Raw genomic sequence first — 19,532 nt, 5'->3', positions numbered from 1 at the left:
TTTTCTATCCAATGTTTATTGGAAACATATACATTTACACAATGAGCACTTGTTGTCGCTCAAATACAGCTTGCAGTTGTTGGTAGCTAGCTACTTATTTTTTTGCCATAAGAATCTGTCAAAACAAGACATTGTATAAATAACAAGATGAAACTAGCTGAGACGAGTCAATTACGATTCCCTTACATGGCAGTTTCGTGTCATTGTTGATAGCTAGCTACCTGGTCATCCATAATCACAACAAGAGATTATTACTCCATTAAAGTGTCCATATCCTTTTCGTGACGTTGTCAACTATCCCAGCTATCTGATTAATCTCTACACTCACGAGTCAATGACAGAAAATGGGTAGTCCGACAACTAGCGTAAAATTCCTCTACAGATATAACAATGAGACAGATATTTCACTGGATGTATAAATGTGAAGCATCCGGTGTGCGGTTCCACTCACTACCAAATATGGTAGTGCGGGGAAGCATACTGCCGGGCTGTGGGAGAAGTTGGAATGATATGGATTTTGGCCGACATTTTGCAAATCTTTTCATCAATTAAACATTTAATCTCAATACAATTTCTGTTCCCAAAACTAGAATATGTTATGAACGGAACGGACTAAGTTTTGTAGAAATCGAGTTGTTTAGGCGTTCCGTAAAGAAATATGCAGATATTAACTAGAACGCGCCAATAGGATATTTCTAGCGCGTGCTTGGCTCTGCCCACCTCCTTGCTTGTTCTGCCCACTCTGACTCATTTGTTGTTATTGGAAATGACAAGTTCTAGTCTATCTTGGTTTCCTTAAAAATCTTTGGCTCCTGCAATCATTTTGAGACTGCAGCGCAGGTTGTATGGTTGATGTCCAGTTATTTCCAACCCACATTTTTTAACAAAGTCTCACTCTCTTCTTGATCTTGTATTAGGATCTAGGACTAAAAAAAGCCTCTGGAATCATGAGTAAAGTGCAAGGTGGGATGAAATGCGTGAAATATCTCCTTTTCGTTTTCAACTTCATATTATGGGTAAGTGTTGGTCCTACTATTGATAAATTAATATACAGTTATTCAATCATCAACAAGGTTGCATGTGTGCATAATTGATCGTGATTGCGGATGCATTTTGCAGCAAGTGAATCTCTCCCGCTGGTTGAAACCGATTCATTTATATTATTGTCTAGGTCTGGGGGGAAACTTCATTTCGTTTTAGATCTATCTCTGCAATGTTATCTGATTTTCATCAATATAACTAGTTTCTTTTTTCCACGTATGTTGTTGTCCACCAATAGTAGTCTTATTCTGACGGATGAGATAGGACTTCCTCACACATACACACAAGTCCTGTATACACACTCTCTTTCTATTATCACCCTTCTTTAACCATGATGTGGGACATTGTACCATCTGAATTTCATGTATAATGTCAACAAAATGTGTGAATTAACTACGTTAACAACTATTATATGTCTGCAAAAAGTATGTTCAAATTACATTTTCAAATCAAATCGTATTTGTCACATGCACCGAATATAACAGGTGTAAACTTTACCGTGAGTGTGTGTGCGCGCGCGCGTGCGTGTGTGTGTGTGTGTGTGTGTGTGTGTGTGTGTGTGTGTGTGTGTGTGTGTGTGTGTGTGCGCTATATATATATATATATATATATATATAATATATATATATATATATGTATATATATGTATATATATATATATATGTATATATATGTATGTGTATATATATGTATATGTATATGTATATATATATATATATATGTATATGTATGTGTATATATATATATATATGTGTGTATCAAAAAGTGACAAGAAAATTACATAACAATAATGAGGCTTTATACAGTCTCACTATGTTGCTGTAGAAACTGTTATTCCCTGATGTGAGTCAAACATAGCATAGGCCTATGAATTTGTTGCAGAACTGCAGTTTGTTTCTATATTTCCAACATAGCTATCTATGATAATAGAGATCCTATCAAATAACTAGATGGGATATGTCATAAAACCTCATAGTTCCAGAATGGTGTGGAAAAGGCAGCCATATTGGTCAGGGAGACATCCAAACCTGTCTAATTGGAATGAATGGCAGTAGAGACATAATCTTGATTTTTCTTATGTAGGAAAATAAAAGTAAGGCATGTGATATAAGAAATATGTGTAATATAATTATTGTCAACCTACAATATTAAAATAGTTTCAACGGGGTTTAACCAATTTTCCGATAGCCTAAAATGGGGAGGCAGTGTAGCCTAGTCGTTAGAGCGTTGGACTAGTAACCAAAAGGTTGCAAGTTCAAATCCCCGAGCTGTCAAGGTACAAAATCTGTCGTTCTGCCCCTGAACAGGCCGTCATTGAAAATAAGAATTTGTTCTTAACTGACTTGCCTAGTAAAGTAAAGGTACAATTAAAAAAATGTAAACAGGCCATACATGTCCCCATGTTTTGTTTCATTGGAAAGCTGTGAGTGCTATTATATAATACAATATCAGTACTTGTTGCATTTAAAACTTGTCTAAGTCCTATCATCAACTGATTTCAGCCTGTGGGTGGACTGCATTTTTTGAATGGAATGTTGGGATAAACTTCTTAAAATCAATCACATATACTATGATCTTACAAAACAAAGGTTTTAAATTCTCTCCTTCAGCAATATTAAAAACAGTCAAATGCTTCTCAAAGATTCCCTCTGGTGGTCAAACTAGCACTAACTTGCATTAATGGCAACAATAGCGGACACTAAAATAACATGCCGTAGAATTCTGCGGCTGCCCGCAAGCTGTGCTGCAATACGACACAACTTTTAAAGGAAGAACCACTGTAGTCCCAGTCGGTATTAGATAGAACGTTGCGGCCAGTGGGGAAACAACCACATGACCTTTTTCAAACACAATTTTCTTGCCTGCTTGTTTTAGTCAATTACAAAACTACATTCAAGAAAAGTCCAACATGCCTAAAGATAACTATCAACAGTGCCTGCTCTCAGGCGTTCTCACTACTTAAATGCAATACGATAGGGCTTCCCTCATGCCCTTTTCATGATGGTGCGAGCAGTCACGTGAGTGAGTGTTAGCTAGCTACCGACCGGAACATTAAGCTAGTCAAGACCATCAACACAAGCAAATGGACTATTCAGCTACAAGTAGTGAGTGGATTTACAAATGGACAATACTAAACAAGTTAAATGTCTTACCTGTGGTGAAATGTTTTCCACACTTTTCCTACTTGGACACTGGGTCACCACATTTCCCACTATCCCACTCTGAATAGCCTGAAGCTCCACGGCTCTTCTCGCAGGCCCTATTTCCCTATGTAGGAGCATTGTGAACCGCAAGTCGGGATTTTCGACCTGGTTGAACAACAGCTTTCGGCGCGTTTTGTTATTTCTGTATAACATAAAATTAGCTATGAAGTTGGCTCATTTACACTGGGGGTCAATGGGAAAAAAAAAATGTTTGTTTCCCTCAATTTGTGTGCGTGGGTGAATATCGACTCAGACTATTAGCAGTGAATTTGAAACATTTATGGAATCATTCCTCTAAAGCTGGCTAGCTAGCTATCAAACATACAGTGCAGATAAATTCTTAAAATGCATTATTTGTATTTTTTAATTTCACCTTTATTTAAACAGGTAGGCCAGCTGAGAACATGTTCTCATTTACAACTGCGACCTGGCCAAGATAAAGCAAAGCAAGATAAAATACATGAACAAGACGCATGCATACTTGCCGAGCACATGCACGTGTTTACATGGTTCTGTGCATGCTGCAGGTGACAGAAATCTGAACGCTTTGCCAGCGCTTTAGAAAACGTAGGATATATTGTCTCATATTCTTACCGGCCAAAAGGACCAACTGTATGGACAACCTGTACAGTACGTTAAAATATTATTTTATTCAACATTCTGGCTTGTAGAGGTTATGAGAGGAAACGCTAATTTCTGCCTGAAACGTCGGGTTTCCATGCCAATTTGCTAATGGACTTTTAGGCCTTTACCCGAAGAATAGGGGAACAATGCTATCAGATAACATCTAACAATTGTTGTCACATTGCTAAGATATGTGTTCATATGACGTTTTTAACTTGTTTTCTAAAAGTACCATTTTTGACCAATGTGTCACATTTCTGAAACTGAAATACAAATGCATTGTTCTTGATGATATACGTAATATTATGGATATTACAGTATCTCTATTCCCGACTTTATGATCGAGAGCTCTCTGGCCACGGTAAGACAATTGGTCGTCCCCAAAGTGGTGTCACTTCGTCAGACAGCAGCCCTTTGTGCCCAGTTATGAGACAAAAGGAGCAGCGTTGTGAGCTGAGCCAATGAGGGCAGGGTCATAGTGGTGAGGAGAAAGCCAATGAGGGCGGGGTCATAGTGGTGAGGAGAAAGCCAATGAGGGCGGGGTCATAGTGGTGAGGAGAAAGCCAATGAGAGCGGGGTCATAGTCAGAAAGCCAATAGTGGGTCATAGTGGTGAGGAGAAAGCCAATCATAGAGGAGGAAGCCAAAGGGGTCATAGTGGTGAGGAGAAAGCCAATGAGGGCGGGGTCATAGTGGTGAGGAGAAAGCCAATGAGGGCGGGGTCATAGTGGTGAGGAGAAAGCCAAAGAGGGCGGGGTCATAGTGGTGAGGAGAAAGCCAAAGAGGGCGGGGTCATAGTGCTGAGGAGAAAGCCAAAGAGGGCGGGGTCATAGTGGTGAGGAGAAAGCCAATGAGGGCGGGGTCATAGTGGTGAGGAGAAAGCCAATGAGGGCGGGGTCATAGTGGTGAGGAGAAAGCCAAAGAGGGCGGGGTCATAGTGGTGAGGAGAAAGCCAAAGAGGGCGGGGTCATAGTGGTGAGGAGAAAGCCAAAGAGGGCGGGGTCATAGTGGTGAGGAGAAAGCCAAAGAGGGCGGGGTCATAGTGGTGAGGAGAAAGCCAAAGAGGGCGGGGTCATAGTGCTGAGGAGAAAGCCAAAGAGGGCGGGGTCATAGTGGTGAGGAGAAAGCCAAAGAGGGCGGGGTCATAGTGGTGAGGAGAAAGCCAAAGAGAACGGGGTGGTAGTGGATACAGCTTGAGGCTGAGACACCACGGGCTGCTCTGCTCTGTCTAGGTTTCAGCTGTAGGCACAGATGTAGGATTAGTTTACCCTCTGCCTATCCCTCTGCTTATGCATCCCCATTAGGGGTTTAAAATGTATCGCTGACCTTAGGTCAGCGTCTTGGGGCCGTGTTTGCTTTGGCTGCCCCTCCACATGGTGCTCTGAAGGCCAAAGGCCCCAGAGGTTAAAAGCGGACTAGTTAGCATGTGTTACTTTTTTATTACAACATAATACCATTAGATTTCTACTATGTGCAGTAACAGTTGAAAACAACTGGTTATGGTGTATGTATTTTTAATGGGACACAGAGGACACACAAGGGCTGTGGTTAGTTGTGAAGTCAATTATTTTCGTACTGGCTGTTCCTTTTAATGAAAACAGCCATTTTTGACAGTTGTTTTTTTTCGGAGTACAATGTTTTATTGAAGAGTCTGCCAAAGAGTATCTGCTCAGCCTCTATGTAAGGCCAGGCAGCACATGGATGGAATACCACCGTGTATCTGGTAAGGCTGTCATGGGGATCAGTGCTGTCCTGATCTGTTCTCAAGGTCAACTCGAGACAGTGTTATTATTAATAGGCACCAGTCAGTCTGAATCTCATCTATAGTATGCAACATCATGCTCTAATAAAGGTTAAGGTTCATGATGACATAAACAAAAAGGAATGTATACAATATTGTGCAGAATGGGTTAATTGATTGTCAATGTGTTGCATTGTTAAACAGTGAATATCTGTATAACAATGTTGATGATTAATGAATACATGTATTTATTTATTTCCACTAAATGTTATACAGTGAATATTGGTGTATGTTTATGCTTGATCTCTCCTTTTCTGCACCCCAGCTGTGTGGCTCATTTGTGTTGGCAGTGGGATTATGGCTGAGGTTTGACCCAGAGACAGTCCAGCTCCTGGCTGGAGAGGAAGCGCCTGAGACCTTCTTCATAGGTGAGTCCAGTTAACAGTGAGACCAGGTGCCCAGATCAGCTGAACACCCTCCCAATTCTACTGGAATTACTTACCAGTCTCGTGTTTAGTATGGCATAACATAACCATAGGAAAATGCTAACATCTCCTCTGTTTCAAATAAGGTTTTCAAAAAATGTCCTTACATTTCCTTGTACGGAACACAGCCCAGCTACCTACAATGTTCACTGGGGTAGGAATACGTTTGAAGTACAGTATTTAATGCGTAGCTATCTTTGTGTTTGTTGAAGCATTTCCCATCAACCTGGTCCTGTTTTAATCTCACAGGAACATACACTGAGTGTATAAAACATTAAGAACACCTTCCTGATATAAAGTTGCACCCCCCTTTGCCCTCAGAACAGCCTCTGTTCGTCAGGCATGGACTCTACAAGGTGTCCAGCGTTTCACAGGGATGCTTCCCACAGTTGTCAAGTTGGCTGGATGTCCTTTGGGTGGTGGGCCATTCTTGATACACATGGGAAACTGTTGTGTGAAAAACCCAGCAGCGTTGTGATTCTTGACGCACTCAAACCAGTACGCCTGGCACCTACTAACATACCCCGTTCAAAGGCACTTAAATCATTTGTCTTGCCCATTCACCCTCTGAATGGCACACATACAGTACACTACCGTTCAAACGTTTGGGATCACTTAGAAATGTCCTTGTTTTTAAGAAAATATATTTTTTGTCCATTAAAATAACATAAAATTGATCAGAAATACAGTGGAGACATTGTTCACGTTGTAAATGACTATTGTAGCTGGAAACGGCAGATTTTGTATGGAATATCTACATAGGCGCACAGAGACCCATTATGAGCAACCATCACTCCTGTTTTCCAGTGGCACGTTGTGTTAGCTAATCCAAGTTTATCATTTGAAAGCACAGCTGAAAACTGTTTTGCTGATTTTAAAAAAGCAAAAAAACTGTCCTTCTTTAGACTAGTTGAGTATCTGGAGAGTCAACATTTGTGGGTTCGATTACAGGCTCAAAACACCAGTCTCAACGTCAACAGTGAAGAGGCGACTCAGGGATGCTGGCCTTCTAGGCAGAGTTGCAAAGAAAAAGCCATATCTCAGACTGGCCAATAAAAGATTAAGATGGTCAAAAGAACACAGACACTGGACAGAGGAACTCTGCCAGCATCCCATTTCCAGCTACAATAGTAATTTACAGCATTAACAATGTCTACACTGTATTTCTGATCAATTTGATGTTATTTTAATGGACAAAAAAATGTGCTTTTCTTTAAAAAACAAGGACATTTCTAAGTGTCCCCAAACTTTTGAACGTTAGTGTACACAATCCATGTCTCAATGTTTAAAAATTATTCTTTAACCTGTCTTCTCCCCTTCATCTACACTGATTGAAGTGGATTTAACAAGTGACATCAGCTTTTACCTGGATTCACCGGGTCAGTCTATGTCACTCAGTGTATATGCTATGACAGGAATCTTAACTTTTTGATGGCTTATTCTATTAGAGTCAGCACTCAATTGCCTGTGGGTCATCATCCCCTTTTAGGACATAATCACAGGTTTATTCTTGCAACAACAAACATATTTCCCACATGAGCTCTTTGAAGAGAAAGTGCTTGGAAGGGCATTTTCCTGAGCGTCCAATTATATGAAAACGATAACAATAACATTCACACAATGCCTCTCAACATTCAGTATTAAGTACACTTCAGTTCAGTGTTCCATACAATAGCATCTCTCTCAATGGGTCTCCACCATGGAAATTAGTAGAATGCAGCCTATTCTTGTTACTCCCACTTAGAGCATGACCTAAAATGGTGACTTCACTTCATCAGCTCTTCACCATGCCTTCACCCAGTCGGCTGCTGTCCTCAGGGTGCTCTGAGGCTACAGTCTCCTAGTGACCCCCACTCCCATCAGCCAGTTAGTCATGATATCATCAAACATTGCGTCATTCATTGCACAGTGTGATATTGACATCTGGTGTCAACTTCTTGATTTAATCCTAGTTAAATGCAGTAAAAGAAGATCTGGATAGATGCCCAAGCTTTGGGATGATGTATGTAATGTAGCTGGTTATGATAACACTATCAAGTTAATTTTGGCTTTCAATGCAAATGTCATACCAGCGCTTGCCTGGGCATCCAAACCATGTGGCACAAAGAGAGCTTCTTACCCAACATGGTGACTTCTGAGTTTGGTAATACACTCTCTTTCCATTATACGCTCTTAGAAAAAAGGGTTCCAAAAGGGGTCTTCGGCTGTCCCCATAGGAACACCCTTTTTGGTTCCAGGTAGAACAGAACCCTTTTGGCTTCTACCTGGAACCAAGAAGCATTCTCTTAGGGAGACAGCCGAAGAACCCTTTTAGGTTCCAGATAGCACTTTATTTTCTTCTAAGAGTGTATTGGTTGTAGCCAACAATACATGCATGACCATGTGTTCTTATCCATTTCATTTCACATTTAATGTGGAGACGTTGCAACAACAACAAAAAATCACTATGATTGATCATTCTTTTATCATATTGCCTTGGCAACACAAGACTCATATTATCTTGGGCTGCATAAGAACCATAGGAGAGAGAAAGGCCTTATTGCAGCTGTCCTGACGAGACAAGACCAGACTGAACAGACAGAGATACCATAGAGGGGCAATATGCAGCCTTCTCTACGGATGATTCACTTTCCATTCTGTCATTTCTGTGTCTGTCTAAGCTGAGACAAGCCTATGGGGAGCAGCCACAGTAGATTTGCACACTGAACTCTCAAAGATTTGCATTGCCCATTGCTATCCTCCACCAATACTGGGCCAACACAGAAGTGCAAATGCTTAGATATGGCAGATATCGATAAGGATGAGTGCTGTACATGTGTTGGGAAGGCCTCTCTTATCAACGTCGCTAGCTTTGTTTGTGTAAAGCAAGGCACCTGTCTTGTCTCGTGTTTTTTTTCCATTGCTAAGCAGGAGATAAGCTTTGAGCTCAGCCAGCCCTCTGGTTCCCAGTTTCCTCCCCTAACCACAGCACAGCCACAGCGGACCGTTTCGCCACACCTCCTGTCTATTGTTCTTAAGCAACGAAAACGACCTTAGCGCACCACTGCCCCAATGTGGTTTAATTAGGCAGCCATAGCAGTTCCTGCCTGTGTCATTGATAAAGCCCTGAACACGAAGTATGGGGACTGCCCTGGTGCACCATTACTACCCTATCACAGGGCGTGTAGGAAGGCAACACAGGGCTGGTAATGAGAGGTGTAGGAAGGCAACACAGGGCTGGAAGTTAGGAGTATGGGAGGGCACCACAGGGCTGGTAGTGAAGGGTGTGGGGGAGCACCACAAGGCTGGTAATTAGGGGTGGGGGGGGAACCACAGGGCTGGTAGTGAGGGGTGGGGGGCACCACAGGGCTGGTAGTGAAGGGTGTTGGAGGGCACCACAGGGCTGGTAGTGAGGGGTGTGGGGGGCACCACAGGGCTGGTAGTGAGGGGTGTGAGGGGGCACCACAGGGCTGGTAGTGAAAGGTGTGGGGGGCACCACAGGGCTGGTAGTGAGGGGTGTGGGGGGGCACCACAGGGCTGGTAGTGAAGGGTGTGGGGGGATACCACAGGGCTGGTAGTGAGGGGTGTGGGGGGGAACCTCAGGTCTGGTAGTGAGGGGTGTGGGGGGGAACCTCAGGTCTGGTAGTGAGGGGTGTGGTGGGGCACCAGAGGGCTGGTAGTAATGGGTATGGGGAGGCACCACAGGGCTGATAGTGAGGGGTGTGAGAGGGCACCACAGGGCTGGTGTTGAAGGGTGTGGTGGGGCACCAGAGGGCTGGTAGTGAGGGGTGTGGGGTGCACCACAGGGCTGGTCGTGAGGGGTGTGGGAGGGCACCACAGGGCTGGTAGTGAGGGGTGTGGGGTGCACCACAGGGCTGGTCGTGAGGGGTGTGGGAGGGCACCACAGGGCTGGTAGTGAGGGGTGTGAGAGGGCACCACAGGGCTGGTGTTGAAGGGTGTGGTGGGGCACCAGAGGGCTGGTAGTGAGGGGTGTGGGGTGCACCACAGGGCTGGTCGTGAGGGGTGTGGGAGGGCACCACAGGGCTGGTGTTGAAGGGTGTGGTGGGGCACCAGAGGGCTGGTAGTGAGGGGTGTGGGGTGCACCACAGGGCTGGTCGTGAGGGGTGTGGGAGGGCACCACAGGGCTGGTAGTGAGGGGTGTGGGAGGGCACCACAGGGCTGGTAGTGAGGGGTGTGAGAGGGCACCACAGGGCTGGTGTTGAAGGGTGTGGTGGGGCACCAGAGGGCTGGTAGTGAGGGGTGTGGGGTGCACCACAGGGCTGGTCGTGAGGGGTGTGGGAGGGCACCACAGGGCTGGTAGTGAGGGGTATGGGGGGATACCACAGGGCTGGTAGTGAGGGGTGTGGGGGGGAACCTCAGGTCTGGTAGTGAGGGGTGTGGGGGGGAACCTCAGGTCTGGTAGTGAGGGGTGTGGTGGGGCACCAGAGGGCTGGTAGTAATGGGTATGGGGAGGCACCACAGGGCTGATAGTGAGGGGTGTGAGAGGGCACCACAGGGCTGGTGTTGAAGGGTGTGGTGGGGCACCAGAGGGCTGGTAGTGAGACAGGTGCACCACAGGGCTGGTCGTGAGGGGTGTGGGAGGGCACCACAGGGCTGGTAGTGAGGGGTGTGGGGTGCACCACAGGGCTGGTCGTGAGGGGTGTGGGAGGGCACCACAGGGCTGGTAGTGAGGGGTGTGAGAGGGCACCACAGGGCTGGTGTTGAAGGGTGTGGTGGGGCACCAGAGGGCTGGTAGTGAGGGGTGTGGGGTGCACCACAGGGCTGGTCGTGAGGGGTGTGGGAGCGCACCACAGGGCTGGTAGTGAGGGGTATGGGGGGGCACCACAGGGCTGGTAGTGAGGGGTGTGGGGGGGGAACCACAGGGCTGGTAGTGAGGGGTGTGGGGGGGGACCACAGGGCTGGTAGTGAGGGGTGTGAGAGGGCACCACAGTGCTGGAAGTTAGGGGTGTGGGGGGGCACCACAGGGCTGGTAGTGAGGGTTGTGGGGGGGGGGGGCTCAGGGCTGGTAGTGAGGGGTGTGGGAGGGCACCACAGGGCTGGTAGTGAGGGGTGTGGGGGGCACCACAGTGCTGGAAGTTAGGGGTGTGGGGGGCACCACAGGGCTGGTAGTGAGGGGTGTGGGGGGGCACCACAGTGCTGGAAGTTAGGGGTGTGGGGGGGATATTCTCAGGGCTGGTAGTGAGGGGTGTGGTGGGGGAACCACAGGGCTGGTGGTGTGGGGGGGGGCACAGGGCTGGTAGTGAGGGGTGTGGGAGGGCACCACAGGGCTGGTAGTGAGGGATGTTGGGGGGGGGGGTGGCACAGGGCTGGTAGTTAGGGTGTGGGGGGCACCACAGGGCTGGTAGTGAGGGGTGTGGGGGGAACCTCAGGGCTGGTAGTAATGGGTATGGGGGGGCACCACAGGGCTGGTAGTGAGGGGTGTGGGGGCCACCACAGTGCTGGGTGTGAGAGGGCACCACAGGGCTGGTAGTGAGGGGTGTGGGGTGCACCACTGGGCTGGTAGTGAGGGGTGTGGGGTGCACCACAGGGCTGGTTAGTGAACATGTGTGCCCCCCGCATCACAGGGCTGGTATTGAGGTGTGTGTGTGGGGGGGGGGGGGAGGAGGACATCACAGGGCTGGTAGTAAGGGAGGGGGGCATCACAGGGCTGGTTGTGAGGGCTGGGGTCATCACAGGGCTTTTAGTGGGGGGGACATCACAGGGCTTTTAGTGGGGGGGAACATTACAGGGCTGGTTGTGAGGGGAGGTGATTATCTTTCCTTCTCCTTGTGTTGAGAGGGGTAATGTTGCTCAAGCAGGGGTGGAGCAGCTAACGACATCCACATGCCTCTGAAAATGAGTGTTTTGTTGATGAGAGACAGTGTTGAGAAATGTACTGCTGCATGTTCAGCAAAGATGTGCATTAGATTATCTTAGTAACACCAAGATATTCAGGGTTTGCAAAATATATTCAATCAACCGAGAGGCACTTTGAATAATGTGCAATTAGCACTTTGAACTGGAAAAGTACCTTGTTTTAATGACACTTTTCACAACTGTCAGGATTTTGCATCGTCTTTCAGCTCCCGTGTTTTCCACATCGAACACTTCAGAATGTTAACATGTTAGCTGTATTATATACGGGATATTCCTACACTTCAGAATGTTAACATGTTAGCTGTATTATATATGGGATATTCCTACACTTCAGAATGTTAACATGTTAGCTGTATTATATACGGGATATTCCTACACTTCAGAATGTTAACATGTTAGCTGTATTATATACGGGATATTCCTACACTTCAGAATGTTAACATGTTAGCTGTATTATATATGGGATATTCCTACACTTCAGAATGTTAACATGTTAGCTGTATTATATACGGGATATTCCTACACTTCAGAATGTTAATTAACATGTTAGCTGTATTATATACGGGATATTCCTACACTTCAGAATGTTAATTAACATGTTAGCTGTATTATATACGGGATATTCCTACACTTCAGAATGTTAACATGTTAGCTCTATTATATATGGGATATTCCTACACTTCAGAATGTTAATTAACATGTTAGCTGTATTATATATGGGATATTCCTACACTTCAGAATGTTAATTAACATGTTAGCTGTATTATATACGGGATATTCCTACACTTCAGAATGTTAATTAACATGTTAGCTGTATTATATAAGGGATATTCCTACACTTCAGAATGTTAACATGTTAGCTGTATTATATATGGGATATTCCTACACTTCAGAATGTTAATTAACATGTTAGCTGTATTATATATGGGATATTCCTACACTTCAGAATGTTAATTAACATGTTAGCTGTATTATATAAGGGATATTCCTACACTTCAGAATGTTAACATGTTAGCTGTATTATATACGGGATATTCCTACACTTCAGAATGTTAATTAACATGTTAGCTGTATTATATATGGGATATTCCTACACATCAGAATGTTAATTAACATGTTAGCTGTATTATATATGGGATATTCCTACACTTCAGAATGTTAATTAACATGTTAGCTGTATTATATATGGGATATTCCTACACTTCAGAATGTTAATTAACATGTTAGCTGTATTATATACAGGATATTCCTACACTTCAGAATGTTAATTAACATGTTAGCTGTATTATATATGGGATATTCCTACACTTCAGAATGTTAATTAACATGTTAGCTGTATTATATACAGGATATTCCTACACTTCAGAATGTTAATTAACATGTTAGCTGTATTATATATGGGATATTCCTACACTTCAGAATGTTAATTAACATGTTAGCTGTATTATATACAGGATATTCCTACACTTCAGAATGTTAATTAACATGTTAGCTGTATTATATACGGGATATTCCTACACATCAGAATGTTAATTAACATGTTAGCTGTATTATATATGGGATATTCCTACACTTCAGAATGTTAATTAACATGTTAGCTGTATTATATATGGGATATTCCTACACTTCAGAATGTTAACATGTTAGCTGTATTATATATGGGATATTCCTACACTTCAGAATGTTAACATGTTAGCTGTATTATATACAGGATATTCCTACACTTCAGAATGTTAATTAACATGTTAGCTGTATTATATACGGGATATTCCTACACATCAGAATGTTAATTAACATGTTAGCTGTATTATATACGGGATATTCCTACACTTCAGAATGTTAACATGTTAGCTGTATTATATACGGGATATTCCTACACTTCAGAATGTTAATTAACATGTTAGTTGTATTATATACGGGATATTCCTACACTTCAGAATGTTAACATGTTAGCTGTATTATATATGGGATATTCCTACACTTCAGAATGTTAATTAACATGTTAGCTGTATTATATATGGGATATTCCTACACTTCAGAATGTTAATTAACATGTTAGCTGTATTATATATGGGATATTCCTACACTTCAGAATGTTAATTAACATGTTAGCTGTATTATATATGGGATATTCCTACACTTCAGAATGTTAATTAACATGTTAGCTGTATTATATATGGGATATTCCTACACTTTCAGAATGTTAATTAACATGTTAGTTGTATTATATACGGGATATTCCTACACTTCAGAATGTTAATTAACATGTTAGCTGTATTATATATGGGATATTCCTACACTTCAGAATGTTAATTAACATGTTAGCTGTATTATATATGGGATATTCCTACACTTCAGAATGTTAATTAACATGTTAGCTGTATTATATACGGGATATTCCTACACTTCAGAATGTTAATTAACATGTTAGCTGTATTATATACGGGATATTCCTACACTTCAGAATGTTAATTAACATGTTAGCTGTATTATATATGGGATATTCCTACACTTCAGAATGTTAATTAACATGTTAGCTGTATTATATATGGGATATTCCTACACTTCAGAATGTTAACATGTTAGCTGTATTATATACAGGATATTCCTACACTTCAGAATGTTAATTAACATGTTAGCTGTATTATATACGGGATATTCCTACACATCAGAATGTTAATTAACATGTTAGCTGTATTATATATGGGATATTCCTACACTTCAGAATGTTAATTAACATGTTAGCTGTATTATATATGGGATATTCCTACACTTCAGAATGTTAACATGTTAGCTGTATTATATACGGGATATTCCTACACTTCAGTTTGCAGTTATCTAGATTGTGTTGCTGCATGGTTCTGTTGATTCACTGAACCCCCCCACTCACTCTCTGTCTATCTCTCCTCAGCCGTGTACATTCTGATTGGTGCAGGTGGGGGAATGACGCTGGTGGGATTCTTTGGTTGCTGTGGAGCTGTGAAGGAGTCACAGTGTCTCCTTGCGTCGGTGGGTAATTGGTGGGAGTTTTACCTTTAGGCACCTGTTCAGTGGAATGCAATTTTATCTTAGCTCTCCCCAACCATTTTGAGTCAACACAAGCCTCCCACTGGGCACAGACGTCAATGCAATGTCTTTTCCACGTTGGATCATCATAATTTCATTGAACTGATGTGAAACAACATTGGTTCCACCAGTGTGTGTCTGGTGGGCTTCTCTTCTGAGAATACTGTCAGCAGGCCCTGAGGTTTTACTAAGCATATGTCCTGATCTGGGAAAACTCCTGGCCATATGTACAGGATACTGTATGGTAGGCTATGCATTAAAATGAACTGGGTGGTTTGAGCCCTGAATGCTGATTGGCTGACAGCCGTGGTATATCAGACGGCATACCATGGGTATGACAACATTTCTTTCTACTGCTCTAGTTACATGGGTAACCAGTTTATAACAGCAATAAGGCTTCTCAGGGGTTTGTGGTATATGGCCACTATACCACGGCTAAGGGCTGTATCCAGGCACTCCGCATTGCATTGTGCATTAGAACAGCCCCTCCTCGTGGTATATTGGTGATATACCACACCCCCTCAGGCCTTATTGGCTTATTATGTCACTGCCCTCTCTGTTTTGCAGTTCTTTACCTGCCTTCTTGTAATCGTTGGTGCAGAGGTTGCTGCAGGTGTGTTTGGATTCATGAGCAAAGACAAGGTATATCCACTCCAATCAATGTTCTGATATTAAACTTAAATGAAAGACAATTTATTGATACTGCAATCTCTGACTAATTTTAATTCATCCTTTATCTATGTTTTAGATCATTGAAGATGTTCAAAAGTTCTACAGTGAATCTATTTCAGAAGGTTCTGAAAATGCCAACCGGACGGCAATAGCAGCAATTTACCACAATGTTGTGAGTTAAACTACTGTTTTCTTTATGCTCTCATTAAGTACTTATTGATCATGTCACATTGTCAATGTTGTCCATTTCTATGTTTTGATATGCTATATTTATTTGTTATATTCTGTTTTATTTCCATTTGTAGCTGAATTGTTGTGGGGACTCCGTGACTAACCCGTCTCTGTGTCTTCCTGGTGATAAAGACCTAAAGGTACAAACAACTCTTCTTTGCGCTCTCCTGCTGCAGTATCATATATTCCTCTAGGTGGCAGTATAACACCATTGAAAACAACATGGTTTACCGTAGTTCCACTTCTTGTCTCCTTTACTGTCTGATAGCCATTACTTTAGGCCGGCTGTTATCTATTTTACCTAATTTCAAATTAGATTATTAATATCTAGTTTTATAGGCTAGTTATAGTACAGTAGTACCTATAGCTGTGCTTAGATCATGGGTTTCAGAGATATTGTGTGCTCTATAGAGGCTAATGAAGATAAAGTGAATCAAGGTATTGTCAGTGACATTATGCTATGTATGTTTCCAGAACTGTCTGAATGCAATAACGGACTTTTTCAATGAAAAGCTCTACATTATCGGATATGTGGGGATTGTTGTTGCAGGTGTAATGGTAAGAGTCTTACTGACACTCAGGCACAAATTACATTATGTTACATATGGTAACTCATTATATAACTATTTACAAAATATTCCCAGAAATCTGCAGAAAACTGTATTACAAGCTTATAGTCGACTAATATAGTTTTTTGTTCTCTCCTCAGGTCATTGGTATGATCTTCAGTATGGTCCTCTGCTGTGCAATTCGGAACAACAGGGAGGTGATCTAGAAAGACCCAGTAGCTCCAGCCTTACCCCTCCCACCCTGCAGGCTTAATACCGACTCACCAGCTCTTTATAATCACAATGCCTGAACAAGGAGGGTACATCACATCTGGGATGGAGGACAGGGGAGCCCTTTTTAACACAAACATTCAAGTCCGGGGGTCAATTTAGTGGTGCGGGTGTGATATCGCACACTGACAGGGATTTCCCCGTCCCCTGGACAGAGGCAGTTAGACCAGAACCCCTCTCTCTCCTCTGGCATCTATGTGACCTGAATAACTGGCCTCTTACTGCACTCCTCTCCAAGCACAACGTGGCTCAGCATCTGGCACTACTCTGAGACATCCCCCATGTTTCTCATCCTCTAACACTGCCGTGTTCATGTACCGTCTTCCTCTTTGACGCAGGAATGTGATGGCTGAGGAGCATTGCTGTATACAAACTCCTTTGTGTGCTGTTTTTAACGTTATTTATTCAATGTCTTGTAACCTCAGTTCAAGGGTTCATTTTGTGTACAGAGCTACTGTAGTCGTACGTTGTCTGCTTGTAAAGTTGTATTTAGGTCAGTAATCTTAACTTCAGTCATTGAGTTTTACATAACTGTTGTTGGGACTTGCACCTACTGTATGCATCATACCTACTGTATGCATCATTACTCACTAAATGTCTCAAATGTGTATCTTTGTATAGACAAGCCCAAGCAATCTATTCCTACCACAGCTGCATATTCTACTTTAACTAACTGTATGTTGTTTTCCTTTGCTTGGCCCATCAGCATAGTGTTGCTCTGCTACAAGCAGACTCTGCACCTTGTTTTGGAAAAGAGCTGATTTCAACTTGACCAATGTTCTGAAGAACTTTTGTCATTAATATTCTGTGTCAGGAAGCAGCTACATTTTTATGAAGCACTGTACTGTCATTATTTTAATGTCCAACCTGAAGTCTGGATGTTCAAGCCTTTTTGCATTGTCCTGTGCGAGGCCTCAGAGAACACGTGTGAACTGTTCCATTGAGTTAGTGTATATTTTTGAATGAATCGAGTGGGTGTTAATATTGTTTGCACACAGTTGGCCCACACGGTTGTAGATCCAGGTTATGTATGCTAATAATGTCAAACAAAAAAAGACATTGAACGCTTTTATTTTATCAGCATGTCCATTTGGTAAAATGAGATCTGTTTTTATCCTATTTAAATGTTCATGGATCTCCCGTGAGAAAGATAAAATAAATTAGACTATTTAACCTAGTTAATAGCAGAAAGCTATTAGCTGTATTTGACAAACATTAGGGATGTGGGGGTCAGTTGATTGTTCACCCATCCGCAAATGCCTGACTATATGTGATATTGGTCAAATCTGATGCCCGACCCCAACCAGCAAATATAGAAAATGCACTGTACAGTTCCCATTTTTCGCTTGAACATTTATTTATTGACAAATGAAGTTTTAACATACAGGTGACCCCAAAGCTTAGGTTTATGCACTAATGCCAGATAAAAATAATGAAAAACCGGTAACACTACCAGACACCCAGCATCATAACACATTATGAACCGGTCATAATAACCATGCCATAATATGTCATAACAGCTGACATAACTTGTCATGACACATATATTTGAACCTGTTGTGACATATATTGCATTATTTTATGGCTGGTTATGACGCCTACATAAGAGTGTAAAAACCCACAAAGCCTACACAAAACCTACCACATAACGCAAAACATTCCATTACACCATAACCTACTCTTCAACAGCATGTTTATGTTATATAACACTTTCTGAAATTGACCATATTAAAATATTGTTGTAATTGGGCACACATTGCTGTCAGACTTGCACCTACCCCAATGCTCTCTTTCTGATGACAGGGATGAACGCAGGAACAGATTTCAGGAGCAGGACAAGACACCCTCTTTTTGACTGATGACTGACATAAGGGCATGCACATGACAGGCCTATCTGGTTTATATGATTATGATGGTCATAATGACTCTTGAGTGTCATTAAGTATCTTTTTTACAAGTTAGTTAAAATATGATGAAAAAAACATGACTGTAAATAATTCATCACAACAACAAAGGACTTAAAGAAACACATTTTCAAACAAAAGGAAACTTCTTGGCAGGGAAAAAACACATTTGAACATTTGACACTTATGTAGGGTTCATAACCAGCCATAAAATAACACATATGTCACAACAGGTGTTATGACATAAACTACATGACCAAAACCAAAAGTATGTGGACACCTGCTCGTCGAACATCTCATTCCAAAATCATGGGCATTAATATGGAGTTGGTACCCCCTTTGCTGCTATAACAGCCTCCACTCTTCTGGGAAGGCTTTATACTAGATGTTGGAACATTGCTGCAGGGACTTGCTTCCATTCAGTAGCAAGAGCATTAATGTGGTCGGGCACTGATGTTGGGAGATTAGGCCTGGCTTGCAGTCGGTGTTCCAATTCATCCCAATGGTGTTCGATGGGGTTGAGGTCAGGGCTCTGTGCAGGCCAGTCAAGTTCTTCCACACCGATCTCGACAAACCACGTCTGTATGGATCTTGCGTTGTGCACGGGGACTTGTCATGCTGAAACAGGAAACGGCCTTCCCCAAAATGTCATAAAGTTGGAAGCAGAGAATCGTCTAGAATGTAATTGTATGCAGTAGCATTAAGATTTCCCTTCACTGGAACTAAGGGGACAAGCCCGATCTATGAAAAACAGCCCCAGACCATTATTCCTCCTACACCAAAGTTTACAGTTGGCACTGCATTGGGGCAGGTAGCGTTCTCCTGGCATTCGCCAAACCCAGATTAGACCGTCGGATTGCCAGATGGTAA

At 42.8% G+C, this 19,532-nt stretch overlaps 1 protein-coding gene across 1 annotated transcript; it reads left to right on the top strand.

Annotated features, from left to right (window-relative positions):
• Positions 1-792: 792 nt before the first annotated feature.
• On the top strand, positions 793-18,092 carry LOC135540323 (tetraspanin-2-like). The gene is made up of 8 exons (XM_064966912.1): positions 793-1,016; positions 5,935-6,037; positions 14,862-14,959; positions 15,584-15,658; positions 15,765-15,860; positions 15,994-16,059; positions 16,394-16,477; positions 16,629-18,092. Exons 1-8 carry the CDS (start codon positions 948-950, stop codon positions 16,692-16,694), a joined length of 657 nt encoding a protein of 218 aa, XP_064822984.1. The 5' UTR covers positions 793-947; the 3' UTR covers positions 16,695-18,092.
• Positions 18,093-19,532: the final 1,440 nt, after the last annotated feature.

The sequence above is a fragment of the Oncorhynchus masou genome, chromosome 5 (assembly GCF_036934945.1).
Source record: "Oncorhynchus masou masou isolate Uvic2021 chromosome 5, UVic_Omas_1.1, whole genome shotgun sequence".
Lineage (NCBI taxonomy): Eukaryota > Metazoa > Chordata > Actinopteri > Salmoniformes > Salmonidae > Oncorhynchus > Oncorhynchus masou.
The sequence above is the reverse complement of the archived record's forward strand: the minus strand, read 5'-3'. Positions and strand labels throughout refer to the sequence as shown.

Excerpts from the sequence above, each read along its gene's own strand:
- LOC135540323 (XM_064966912.1), top strand. The coding sequence starts at position 948 with ATGAGTAAAGTGCAAGGTGGGATGAAATGCGTGAAATATCTCCTTTTC. Across the intron at positions 15,659-15,764 it reads GATTCATGAGCAAAGACAAG|ATCATTGAAGATGTTCAAAA; the intron begins GTATATCCACTC and ends TCTATGTTTTAG. Across the intron at positions 15,861-15,993 it reads CAGCAATTTACCACAATGTT|CTGAATTGTTGTGGGGACTC; the intron begins GTGAGTTAAACT and ends TTCCATTTGTAG.